General features: G+C 40.0%; 1 protein-coding gene across 1 annotated transcript; it reads right to left on the reverse strand.

Annotated features, from left to right (window-relative positions):
* Positions 1-1010: 1010 nt before the first annotated feature.
* ZNF366 (zinc finger protein 366) lies at positions 1011-13541 on the reverse strand. Its single transcript, XM_035897521.1, has 4 exons — positions 12231-13541; positions 9901-10092; positions 4048-4222; positions 1011-1552 (listed from the first exon to the last, which is right to left on the reverse strand). Exons 1-4 carry the CDS (start codon positions 13527-13529, stop codon positions 1011-1013), a joined length of 2208 nt encoding a protein of 735 aa, XP_035753414.1. The 5' UTR covers positions 13530-13541.
* Between the last annotated feature and the right edge of the window lie 279 nt (positions 13542-13820).

Genomic DNA, 13820 nt, shown 5'->3' on the forward strand with positions numbered 1-13820 from the left:
AATCCAAAACCAGTTTTCCTCTGTGAGGTACTTTGTCCTGTAAGGGCTCTTTTTTGGCATACCTTCTAAAATAAAATCCGATCAGACCTGTGTATTTCAAAATCATCCTTGCTAGCCAAGATAAACTGAAGAGATGCAAGGCAAAACTGCATAATTTTCTCAATGAAATTACTCATATTGCTTTAAGTGTAATTACAACAAGACTTGCAAATGCTACATGCCACTGCTGCTGCTGCTCATTAGATGTATTGGTCTGAGCAGACAGTAGAACAAAATGTCAACACAGTCCCTGTTATTTCACTTGAAGAATTTCTGAATATTCCCATAGCGACTGAAACATAGCAAAGCACTAACATCCCCGTGCCAGAGGAAAAGCTTCCGTGACTGTAATGAATTTTGGCCCTTTCAAAGCCTTACAGAGCTGCTCTTCACTATCTCACAAGACATTAGATATTTCTTTTAAATTTGTTTCCCATTTCTGATGTAAGTGGTTGAACTAACAGTCACTTCAGTAAATTAAAGTATTTGGACCGTGTTAGTTCTGAGAGTGACAGCACTTTCATGCACACCATGTTTAATAGTACTCTTGCTTATACTGTGAAACGCTTAGTACTTTCAGGGGTTTTTTTTGAGACTTATGGTTAGAAGTGTTCATATATATTTAGTCAGATAACTCAAACTCTAAGGTATGTTGGGTTTTGATCACTAGAAAATTGCATATAAGTCTCTACCACAACAGATAAAGGAAAATAAACTTCTGTACCCACCCCATTATCTGCTTATATATCAAATGGATAAGTATAAAAATGTTATTGTTCAGTATCTATTGAATTTCTTGGTGACCTTGGACTGCTTTTTTCTTTTAATGTATGTATTTTACCTTAAATTATTTTTATTAATTTGGATTGTTGATTTCTAAAGACTGCTACAAACTTCCAAGCTTTGGTAAATTACAGTTCATGTTCAAAGCTATCTGATCCCCATTTTCTAGCTGGTTTAAAATGTCCATTTTAAAGGCCTATAAGCATTGTTTGTTTTTCCATTTTTCTTTCCAGCAATTCTTTCAAACTCTTGTTCCTGTGCTTGAAATACAAGTAATCAGAGAGAGAGTGGCCAAGTCTGGCCTTTTCAAAGGATCTGAAGTTGAGGTGTTCTTTGTTGTTTGCAAGGTCTCTCTCTCCTTGGCTCTCCTGTTTGTCTGCATTTTCTATTCTCTTCTCCAGTCCTCCCTCACTTACAACTTCTTCCTTCTCATTGCAGTAGGGCTCTCTGAAGTTCTTCATCATGCATTCAGGTTTGCCAGACAGATCTTGGGCCAAGTACATCTTGTCGTCATCATCATCAGGGTGGTACATGGCAGGGCTGTACCGCTCTGCCTCATAGCAGTTGTCTTCCTCTTCTTCCTGGCATGAGCTTCCCTTGGCACTCTCACCATCTGAATGAAATGAGGCTCCCTTCCCTTGGCTTTTCTGGGAAAGATCAAAGGGCTCTTCCTGTTCCAAGCTTCTCAAGACATTTGTCTGGGACAGAGCAATTCTTCCTCTTCCAAAACCTTGTAGTGGTTTGAGGGGAGGAGAAAAGGAATAATTTATATACAGGAAATTTTACTACATGATGCGTGGTTAAAAAGCAAAACTTGAGGTGGCCTTCCATTTCATACTTTACCTTTTTCTTCCACTCCAAATACTTTATTGTTTACATCTCATGGCATCTATTTTGAGATGCTATTAAAAGAAGTGTTTCTGTACACATTTCACAGCCAGGTTAGGACACACAAAACATAGGGCTGTACATGCCAGACACTTGATGAGGGAGCTAGGAACGAAAGTGAAGTAGCCTGGCCTCTTGTAAACTATTTTGGCCAGCGAACCTACCCACTTGCTCCTTCCTATTTTTTTTAATGAAAACTGATCTAAAGCATCACAGGCCATAATCGAAGTCCCAGGTTTTGTACAATTTTTTTTTTTCCCAGAGGAGTGGAAGAGATTAAAAACATGTTAATGTGTTTTTTCTATGGATAATCTGCTTCAAAGTTACTACTTTAAAAATGAAAAGACAATCAAGCTGCAGTGGTCTACGACCTCCACTCTCCTTAATTTTTTCTCTTTCATTCACTGAGAAGACACTTACGCCACTGAAAAGCTCTATGCACTAGATAGTGTTTCAGCTTGAGGAAACCATTATAAACACATGATGATTTTGAGTGGTGCAGTATAATCTGGGTGTAGTCCTGGATCTGATTTGTCTTAATATTTGTCAGTGTCTCCTGTCTTTCTGGAAATCCAGATATTATCCAGGAGGCATCTGTGGACTCAAACACACTCTTAGCATCAGGATGCACAGAAGAAGATCCAGACACTGAAGACATAGCCTATTTTAATTAAAAGAGCAATACTGGGGTTAGGATTTCACCCAATAGCAAATATCTACAAAAGCCACTATTTTACTTGGTTTGGTTTGGTTTTTTCCCCTCAATAATTGAATCCATTTTCTGCAGGATCTATGCATTCTTGCTAAATCCAGCAGCTACTTTGCAACAGGTTGTATTTGTTAAAATGGTTCGTGAGCAGCTGGCAGCCCTTACAAATTGTCCTGTGTCTGATAAGCTTCAAGGGCTGAAGAATCTCTGTACACTGAAAAACTCTTAGGCTATCTTCAATTTCAAGTAATTGTGTAACTAGCAAGTGCTGTAGAATATTTACAGGGCAGGGGTGGAGAATGGGGGGAGACATTTATTTCATTACCTGTTAGGATCTTTGTAAATTTTATGCCAAATGTCATTAGAGTATGTGTTTTACATATGTGCTAGGCTGCCCTAAATCTTGAATTTGAGGAACACTGAGAAATCTTACCCATGAAAGAATTATTTATCCAGAAAGTCTTAACAAACAAAATGTCTTGGATACCTAAACTCTCTAAACAATCCTCCCTAAGTCCACCACTTCTTTAGGTAGCACTGGCATGTGTGCATACATGAGGCTGACTTTAGGAAGGTGGGTGGTAGGTGGAAGGTAGAAATGTTTTGCAGGATATCCTGGATAGTCAAAAATCCATATACTTTGAGATGAGGGAGGAGTGTCTCCTCCTGTTCACATGTTTCTTTGTGAACTGAGTCTTGAGCCTATGGCCTTTGCCTAACATCATCTATGTCAACATGGTACAGAATAACCCAGGGTCCTGGACATAGAGTCATTCAGGCTTCCATTCCCATTCCAGACTGGAATCCAAAAAGTGGTGAGCAAGAACCATAATTTTTTTTAGATTTTTTTGCTTCTGTCAGCTTTGAATGAATTTATGATTTATGACATGCCTCAAACACGAGGAAAAAACTATAAACTCCTAAGCAGATGTGTCTGGGGAAAAGTATCTTCTTGTCCATGGCTGCTAGGTTGTGGTCTGTCAGCCTCTGTGAATCAAACCCCTTCAAACGGTAACATTTATTAAAAATTAATGGAACTACACCTTCAGTCAGGAAGATCATGTCATCCAATCATTCCCCTGGTCAACTAGATTTGCCACAGCCTCACTAAGGCTCACTCATTTGTGTCTTGGGGTACCCACAAGCTGGAAGAAGCTCTGTGGTAATGTGGATATTGCACCTTCTCCCAGTGATGGATGGGGAGCCCTGGGCTTAAGTACATGAATGTTTGGTATAGCTTGATAAATCTTCTGCTCTTACACTACTGACTGTATTCTCCCTAACACCTAACAGCAACTTAGTGTACTAAAATTATTTTCTTTGTGCTCATAACTAGTGTCTCATTTTGTCTCCATCTACTCCTCCATCTTGGTCTGTACTTCTGTGTCATTAGCTATCTAGTTTGAAAGGTCTCTGAGAACAAGTGTCACTACCTTGAGGATCTCTGATCTGTAGCCCTGCAGTAATATAGGTAGTTAGTAACAAACTCCCAAGGTATGGAATTCAATCTCTTCCAATAGCATTGGATCTATGGTACAAGGTTGTGGATCTGTGGTAAAAAGCCCATTTGGGTTTACCAATACATATCTTCAAATCTCTCAGAGAGTAACCTTGCTGGAAAATATTACCTTGAGAATGAAATCCTCTTTCCATGACCCCATGTTTGACCTTCATGTGCCTGGTTAGGTTTCCCTTCAGGGTGAATTTGCTGGGACAGTAGAGGCACTTGAAAGGCTTACTGTCCGAGTGCAAGTGCATGTGTCCCATTAAATTGTGCATTCTGTTGAATTCCTTTCCACACAGCTGTAAAAACAGTAAAAATTAAAATTATTAGTTCAAAGGGGTACTCCATGGAGAAGATTTTAAAAGGAAATAGGACCTACCCATCTCAGCCTGAGCCCTGGCAGCTTCTGGCTGCAATTTTTTTTACAAGGATACAGGCAAAAAACAGACAAGAATATGTAATTGAGTCTGCTCTATCTAGGGCCTTCTGCACTGCTGTCATTTTTTAAATTTGGTGAGTAGGACACACAGTCAAAGATTCCCCAAAAGCAGGGAATGTTGTTGTAAGGAGGGGAGAGGCTTAAGTGCATAACCTGGAAGGCTCTTAACCTGAATGAAATTCAAAGTATAACTTTCTGCCCTGATGAACCATTTTGTTTGTAGTTTATAAATCTAGCCTTTAATCAAGAACAACGCCAGGCAGAGATGGAGATACAAAATAAAACCAATGAAGGGTTTCTGTGAAACAGTCAAGCAGAGTATTACTTCTCCTTAAGTGGAAATGAAAAGGCTGCAAATTTTGCTTAAAGCTAGAAGAAGCAATTCCTTTTTTTCTTTGTTTCTTGCTCCCCCATTTTTCTCTGATCCTCTTAACTTCTGTTTACCAACTTCTGTGTTTTGGTGTCTCTGGTGACTAAGCTGGAATTTAAACAGTCATGGGGCTGCAAGAATGACTCAGCTTTCCCTGAAGCATGTTCCTGCCAGCTCAAGCTATTGATCGCGCAAGTTTCCCTTTGATGAAACAATAAGGGTTTTTTTTTTTCATTGTTGTTTATCTAGATGGGTCCTTTTGTTGTCTGGTCCCTTATAAATCGAATGTATTCTCAAGACATGAGAGTTTGACATCATTATTACAAGCTTCCAGTCTTAACTTGTCTTCTGGTCTTCCCTTACCAGGATTTATAATTTTATTCACATTCAAGTGGCTATTTCCACCCTCTGCAAGCTTCTGTGCTTGCTTTCTACTTGCTTTCTACAAATGCTTTTACCATGAGATAATTTTTTTTGTTACGATCTTAATTACTATATGAGCCAGACTTGCCATTACTGAGTAACTGAAACTTCCATCAAGCAGCATGCTCATCGGGGAGAAAATTACTAAAAAGAAACTACTGAGGTGCCACCAAATTTTTGGTCTAATCTGACTACTGATTTAATTTGTTTTTGTAGTACAGATGATCTGCTGCTGTATTTTTTGGTTCAAATTCACAAAACCATCACCTGGAATATCTGGATGAAATGTAGACAGTGGAATGACCTTGGTGAAATAATACTGTATTCTTTGCATTTTAAACCATCTCTTGAGGGGAAAATGGAAGTAGTTTGTTAATAGAAAAATTTGCAGTGGTATTGTTTTTAAATAAAAACTAGAGCTGAGTCAATGCTGCAAAAAGAAAGAGACTGGAAATTTTCACTTGCTTTTAAAAAAATACTTGCTTCAACTGCATATGTTGTCTTCAATGATTTGCTCTATGTGATTTTGCTAAAATGAACATTCTAGCAAATAAATTTACCAGCAAAGTGTTTACCAAGATGGGAAGGGGGAGGGGGAGGGAGAGGCAGAAGGCTAGTCATTGAGAATAAGTTATTATTTTGTAAAAGTAAGATATCTTTTTCCAAGGGTCATCCATCCACTTAGGAAAGAGGACTGCCTCTTCTTTGCAGTCAAAGAAAGCTGGTATATCGGATGATTTATATTCAGGGAAATTAATGCACCAAAAAACCACTCTGAAAGTGCTGGAGGAAACAGGAGAAGGAGCACTAATGAGCACAGAAAATTTGCAAGGAAGAACAGCAGCTGATTATGTCTTGACATGTCAATATTTCTCTGGCTACAAGAATGCCAATAATAATACCTCTCTAATGGCTCTTAGCAGAAGTCTTCTGGTTATCTGCTTGTATTGTGGCTGACCTGTGCTCTCACCAGCTTTTGCTTTCTGATAGCTAGGTCTTTACTTCTCTACCTAAACTGATAATCAAGGAAAATCAGGTTGAAGAGGTGAGTGGCTAGAGTACTTCATGCAAATCTATATCTTTACAAGGCATTAAGTATTAAAATGGATTTAGTAGGAGCATTCATTTTGCTTCTGTCAAGGCAACATTTCTTTCTCTTTCTTCATAATGAAAAGACAGGACATTTCTTAAAGGATGGTTGCTTACAGTCTAACAGTTTTGTGTCTCTGAATAAAGGGTGTAGGTTTTCCATTTCCCAAAGTCATGTGCAGTCTTAGGGATGTGTAATGTGTTCTTGTCCTGAAATGTCCTCTGGGGACATGAGGAAATGGTACTGGAGTGGAGAGGTGTGGCAGGAAAATGAAAGAAACGCAGATATGAAAATTGGTTTTTGGAACGATGGTTCTGTGTGGCATGGTCTCCAGGTAACCTACCCTTTTCAAAAGGCACAAGATGAATTTCAGATGAATGTCCATGACCTAGAGGGCAAAGGGAGCAAGTTTGGGGCTGACATGCTGGAAGACGGCAACTCAGAGCTAGCTGGGGTTCACAGCCAGTGCTTAAAAGAACAGCCTGAATCTGCAGGCCAAAATAGGGAGGTGTACAAGATTTTCTTTCTCTGTGACAGGGCAGGGGTGTGAACACTGATGAGCAGGGTATGAAAGATGACCCTGAGCCTGTTACATGGGAAGGAGCTCCAGCAGAAGTTATCACAGAGCACCTTCAGGGAAATGCAAAGCTCATGCAAGCAATCTTGGGATAGCAGGAGCAACATGGTTTACTTGTGGACCTTTTGTTAGGCTGTCTACTTTAGACAAAATAAAATTTAAGCCCTGAAGAGAAAGACCTCAGCTGCAAGTCTGCTGAACACAGTTTGTTGCACTGGCTGGTGAAATGGACTTCAGTGCAGTTTGCTAGAAAAGCTGAATTAGTTCAACACTAGATTTTGTCTTCCTAAGCCACCACATGAAGTATCGCCCTTCTAGATTCATCAGTCTTTTTCGTTTATTCCCAAAGTACTTATCACTCACATTTTCCCTGCTTTTGACTCCTGATCTAAACCCATGATTTTAGATGGGAAAAAAAATGGAGTTCAAAACATCTGCTGCAAAGTGTATTTGGCTGGGCTGGAGAAAACTCCATTGCATTCTTTACTGGAGGCCTGAAACATTGCTGACTTCAGCACTAAAAGCAACCGTAAATTTCATAGAAGCTTCCTCTACAAGTCAGATCTGGCACTATTGCACCAGTTGATGCAATTCCTTCAGAACTCTTTGGTGTTTTGTTTTTGGTTTGGTTTGGGTTTTTTTAACAGAAATAAACAAGGCAGCACAGTCTCAGGCCTTTAAACGCTACAGAGAAGTTCACTCTTCAGAGAAAAATCAAACACAGATCCAGGCTGCAGCTGGATGAGGAAACAGAAGGGACAACTATTTGCTACTCCCTCACTTCAGATGCTCTGTGCTTAGCTGTGATTAGACACATAGGAAAGCCTCATGTTTTCTTTTGCTGTGAGAAAAAGGTAAAGAAAACCATTGCATGTGGTGAAGTAGAAAGGCTACTGCTGTGCTCTCTTTCCTTTTCATTCTTCTTCTTTTTTTTTTTTTTCTTCATAAGAAGGGTGTTCCTTTCCTCAAAGAGAGAGGGAGAGGGAGAAAGACTGTAAACTGTCCAAAAGGACCGTGAGAAAACAGGAAGCTTTGAAAAGTACAAGAGAAAGCAAGATGAAATCTATTTGCAGGCGGTTCCCAGGGGACATGTGAGCCATTGTTAAGCAGGCTGTTCATACAGCTATATCCTTCCTTCTGCTGAGGAGGAGCTTGGTGCCAAAAGGCTGCTATCTGGTCATTGCCTTAACCCTCTGAATACCAGCCAGAAACACTTGCTCGAGTCTTTCAAGGGCTCTGCCAGAGAGGCAGGGGATGTTCCTAACGCCAAACAGCAATTCCTGATTCTCCCTTTGCTTATCGTACAAATCTCCACTCTGTTCACGGGCACCAATGTTGATTCATACCCCTTCCGCCTTGGAGAAACCAGTTCACTGTGCATATTTGTCTCTTTCCTCCTAGGAACATTGGGTGGGGACAGAGAAGTAAAAAACTAAGAAAAACAGGTGTTCCTGTAGTGCTGTTGTTACTGGCTGGGAAGCATACTGGTGGTACTCTAGTTCCCAGTTCAAACTATTGCCATCACTAAGTTTTAATAGTCTGTCATCACCAAACCCCAACCTGAACACAAACTTCCAGCTGCACATCTGTGGGTCCAGATATTGCATCCAGAACAGCTGATCAAACAATTGAGTTTCTTTTCTGGAACTTGAGGGGTCAGAGGAGGACTTTGTCCAATTGGGAACAAAAAGACAGGTTTGCAGGTGTTCTCAGAGAATGAGTCTCCAGCAGAGACTTGATATGGAACTACCCAAGCATTTCACTAACAGAAATTATTTTATCAATACAGAATAATATAAGTCCTAGTATGCAAAATAACATTTTAATAGGACGTACATTAAAATGAAACAAAAAGCTAAAGTTGAAGGACTTTGTTGTTAATTTTTCAAAGTGAAATGTTTCAAAGTTATCAAAGCAAAATGAGGAAGTCAAAAGGATTCATTCTGAATGAATTGTCACTGAATGCTGTATTTTCCTATGACATTTTGAAGTTCTACATTTTTCAAGAGAAAATAATTTCATTTAAATTTTTTCCTCCAGCTCTGCTTCTCAGTGAAACTTTCCTTTTAAGGAAATATTTAATTCCAAAAAGATGTTGGATGAAAGAGTTCTAGAAATTGCTCCCAGATCAATCTTCAGTTACATAGGCATGAACTGGGTAATATGTCCCACTCTGTATTTATAGTCCTCTTAGAGCGGATCAAAGTGGGAATAAAACCTACAACCTTTGACTTCACAAAGTATGATTACAGTAATGAACGAGATAGGCAGCAAAATGAACAGATGTAGTGTCCAATAAGTGCAAGTCTGAGTAAGAATATAAACATGAATAATTCATAAGGAAGGTATTAGAGATGAGCATGGTCAAGAAAGCCAAAGTCTTAGAGGTTTATGGGGAAGGAGGAGAAGAGAGGATGGAAAGGGAATGTCAGCCTCCAGTGTGCAGGAGGGAGGCAGCAAACTGGAATTCGCACAGGATCCTAAAAAGGCCAGATGGTCTCACAGTCTGTTTTGTTAGGATACTGATGTCCTGCCCTGAATTTCAGTGTTGTAATTACAGTCAGCCCATTCAAATCCCTTCTGCAGCTGTATTTTGCGTGGCTTTCTTTGAGTCCTTCCTTGAACTGATGCACAGCATCACCATGACAAGTCATGGCTGTCGCTTTTCCATGGCCCTCTGGGGGGTGCACGACTTGATCTATGTTTTTACTTAGTGTTTCAAGCTCTTAAGCACTTAGTCGTCTGTTTGGATGGCTGTACTAAGCAAATGTCAGGTATGTTTATTGTCCTCAAACTGCTGTGGCATTTAAATGCCCAGAAAGCAGAAAAAAAATATTTGAGGATGAAAGTTACTGATATTGAAAGGGAAGGGATTAAAACACAGATATTCATCTCCATTATTTGGTGCTACATAACCAGAACCTGGATAAAGAAAGAAAGCAGGCTGGTTTATGCCAATTTAGGTGCAACTGCAGTATGTGTTAGCAATTCTTGTTCTTCTAACGCTACCATATTGCAAGATGATAATATCACAAAAATAGCCAGTGGGTTAATGCCTCTGCCACCAGATGCACTTACCTTGCATTTAAAGGGTTTGACATCAGAGTGAACAATCATATGGGCCTTGAGAGTCTGCTTTTGCACAAAGCTCTTGAAGCACAAATGGCATTGATAGGCTCTGATATTGGTGTGGATCAGGACATGTCGTTTCATGTTGGCCAGCAGAGTAAACTCCCGGCCACAAATTCCACATTTGTGCTCTTTCACACCCTGTAAGAAAAGAAAAAAATCAGAAAATTCTGTAGGTGGAAAATTTTCTACATACTTTAATTTTCAGTACAGCAATACATGAATTATTCATTCTGCATTAACGAAGTAGGTAATACATTATTTTATTTTTAACATAATTTGCTTAAGTAATAGATACTTATGTATTTTTTTCCTGGCAAATTCTTACAAGAATCTGAGAAGCAGAGAAGGAAAACAAAATGTAAGATTAATGAAATAATGGGCTTTGTTTCCATCAGTAAGTTTACAAATCAATGAGACATAGTCAGTAGCAGAGCTTCTCTATCTTGCTCTGCTGCTTGTGTGAAGTACTGGTTAAATGTGAACACTTACTGACCAAGAATAAAACCTAACCATGTTAAGAGACTAAAGTGGTGCTTGCCTTTGATAATTTAACGTCACTGGCTTCTAAAAAAGCTATAGAAAATAATCTGAAGTAACTGAGAAGTAGTCAAGCAATGTCACCAAATAAGGGTATACATGTTACATTCAATAAAGAGAAAAAGCTGTTCACTCTTAGTGGGACTTGCACTAACCCTAATGGAGTGTTCTCATTTTATCTGGTGTTTACAGGGCATTTCTAGCATGTCATGTCATCTTATCAATTTACTAATGCATAATTCAATATTCTTGCTCACACTCATGGGGTCTAACTGCCAGCTCCTCAAAAAGTCATTTAGATGTTTTGAAAATTGATTAATTTACCACTAAACACTTTAAGAGTCTGAGTATGACTTGCTGAAGGTAATGAGGACTTACTAGTGAAGTGCTGACAGCAATTACTCCTCCTGCAGGCCCCCATTACAAAGAAGACTTGAAATGATCTCTACTTTTGTGCCAGTCAGTGGTTTTCACAGTTAATTGCAAAGCTAAAACCATGAACACCAACAATGGCTTTAAGTGTCTGCCTACCTGATGTGGGGCTGCATTTGGGCAGCTAAGTACTGTTAATTATGTTCACAGCTGAATCCACCTGCAGCTGTGGACAAAAAAGCAGAAGCTCTCTAAAGGCTCAGGGGCATTGCATTTCCTGTGACAAAAACCTACCAAGTCTTGAATTAGTATAATTTTGCATGGTAAATCCAAAGACCAGGGAATCTCCAAAAAGGGCAGAAATTATAATCATGTAGTAGGGAAGAAAAAGCAAATGTGGAAGTAGGGGGTGTTAGTTTTTAAAATAAAATGTGTCTATAAGACTGAAATGTTGCAGTTTTCTGTATTTTTAATGTTTTTCATATAAAAGCTAAAATTCAAGTGTTAAAGAAAAAATATGCAAAGCTGGAAGCAAATTTTTCTAAAATGTGTGGGGTTTTGACATGTCTTAAAAAACATTTTTGTACAGGTAGATAAGCCAATTTCAGACATTCTTGAATAGAACAGTTACATTTTCCCTATTTCTGAAAGCATTCTTTCTGGATGTGTTCCAAGGCCTGCTCCAAGCCTAAACTGACTCTGCTGTCATTGCTGTCAGCAGTGGCAAGACTGCCACTTGATATGAATTGGCTGGGATTATGTTCCTGCTTGTCTGCTTTTATTAACTGGCATTCTGGATAACTTACACACAAAGGGGAATTTTTCTTAGGTTGTTTTTTCCCCCTAAATGTCTCATTATATGATTCTTCAAAATCTGATGAGTAATAATATACTTTCTTTTGCTGCATACATACAGTCTACTGCAATCCCACCTACTTCCCAATCAAGAGAGCAAAGCAATGGAACTGGGTTTCAGTAGAAAATTACTGTTACAATTTCAGGGGGGGGCTATACAGCTCTACAAAATTCTGTTATGTTACAGAAGGTCGTTCTGAAGATAAAACACAGAAGATGTGAATACAGTTTTGGGAAGTAATACAGGTGATTAAATGGAATTCCTGTTTATAACAAAGCAGGTTTTGTGTGTACTTCCCTAAGACTGACAAGAGACATCTAGCTTTTACTATTGCCAGTGCTGCCGGGGCTTTATGCTCCACATAAAACTCTCCAGCTGGCAAAGGGCCAGCATGAGGCTATACAGACTGATTGCCTTCATTCCGAGAAGGTACATGGGCATATCTTTAGTAGCCTGCAATCCTTGTGCTACATTCTGATGCAAGGTGAGAGCGCAACCCGTGCTGACTTACCTTGTGAGTTAGAGAGTGCTGTTTGAGATGGTGGGGCTGCACAAACTCCATGCCGCATTCAGTGCAGATGTATGGGCGGATGTCTTTGTGCTTCATCATGTGGTTTTGCAGCTGACTCGGGTACTGGAAGGTCTTATCACATTCAGTGCAACTGTACTGTATAGGGCCACGGTGGGTTGTTAAGTGTCTCTTCAGCTGGGCCAGGGTTGGGAAGTCCAGACCACACTCCACACAAATGTTCTCTCGGCCACTCTCGTGCTTAGACTCATGTGCTTTCAGCTCGCTGGGGTAGGCAAAACCTCTCCCACAGATCCTGCAGTTGTAAGGCTTGATGTCACTGTGTTGCATCATGTGTCTCTTAAGGTGACTGGTTTGAGTGAAAGCCTTGTGGCACACCTGGCACTTGTGTGGCCGAGTGCCCTGGTGGGTCAACATATGTGTGTGCAAGTGGCTCAGCTGCTTGAAAAGCTTGCCACAGCGGGTGCAAGCATGTGGCTTAATGCCACTGTGCCCCAAGATATGGGTGACCAAATTGTACTTGGATGTATAGGACTTCTCACACATGGGACATTGCCAGCGTTTCTGTTCACCCCCTACATCAACATAGTAACTGTCATCTATCTGAAGGTTGACGTCTACTCTTTCCACTTTCTGTTTATTTTCACCACTTTCTCTTACTTCAGCCCTCCTGAAGGGTGGCTCTGGAGGTCTTTTCATTTGAAAGGGGTTCCTGAAATGAAAATTTGGTGGCACAATAAAAGGAAACATTAAACCAGGGTGGACTTTAGGATAATAAGGGTAAGGAGGCTGCACGAATGCTGGGCTACTGGGCCATGTCATGTTAGGCTTCACTGGCTCTTGCTTAATAGGCTTGGCTCCAAAGTGTTCTAGAGTTCTGTAGAACTGAAAACCAAAGTTGCAGAGGTCAATCATCTGGGAACTATACTTTGGCTGTGTTGGTGGTTGGAATACCATGGGGAGACTGGAAGAGCCTATGTCACTGTGATCTTCAGGTCTGTCTGGTGGCAATGAGGAACCCTCAAGGGTGATAGAAGGAGGCATTTTTGTTGGCATGCTCTTGCGTTTCCGAGACCCTCCTTCCAAGGACCCCTGGAATGTTTCCATGTCTCCAAGAGGAGGAGGGCCATAGCGGAAATGTGAGAGGTGTGGTCTGAATTCTTCACCAAATGGAGTTGTTCTGTGTGCCTTTGTAACAGGGCTCAGTGGCTGCAGGCAGCGGGAGAAGGGAGAGGCTCGCGTACTGTCCACATTAAAATTCGTTTCTTCATTCTTCATCATATTTGATTTTTTCTGTCTTGCCCAAAATCCTTAAAACAAACAAAAACCCAAATCTCTTTTTTCCTTCCTGTTTTCATGAGTTTAACATTTTATTTTCTATTTTATTGTTTTTGAGGTTGTTGGTGTTTTTTTAACTAAATGCAAGTAAGGATGTCTTAGACCCATATAAGACCCTTTAAAACCAGAATTAAGTTTGTTAGCAAAGGACAAATTAGCTTTGGTCTTCCTGCAGTAGAATTGCAGGTTTAAATCAAGTTTGACCCATGCAACATCTTTGCACCATACACATGT

This window comes from Egretta garzetta, unplaced genomic scaffold (genome assembly GCF_000687185.1).
Source record: "Egretta garzetta isolate BGI_Z169 unplaced genomic scaffold, ASM68718v1 scaffold617, whole genome shotgun sequence".
Lineage (NCBI taxonomy): Eukaryota > Metazoa > Chordata > Aves > Pelecaniformes > Ardeidae > Egretta > Egretta garzetta.

Coding starts and splice junctions, on each gene's coding strand:
- ZNF366 (XM_035897521.1), bottom strand. CDS start 13,529: ATGATGAAGAATGAAGAAACGAATTTTAATGTGGACAGTACGCGAGCC. Junction 10,093..12,230: donor AGCACTCTCTAACTCACAAG/GTAAGTCAGCAC, acceptor CTTTTCTTACAG/GGTGTGAAAGAGCACAAATG. Junction 4,223..9,900: donor TCAAACCCTTTAAATGCAAG/GTAAGTGCATCT, acceptor CTGTTTTTACAG/CTGTGTGGAAAGGAATTCAA.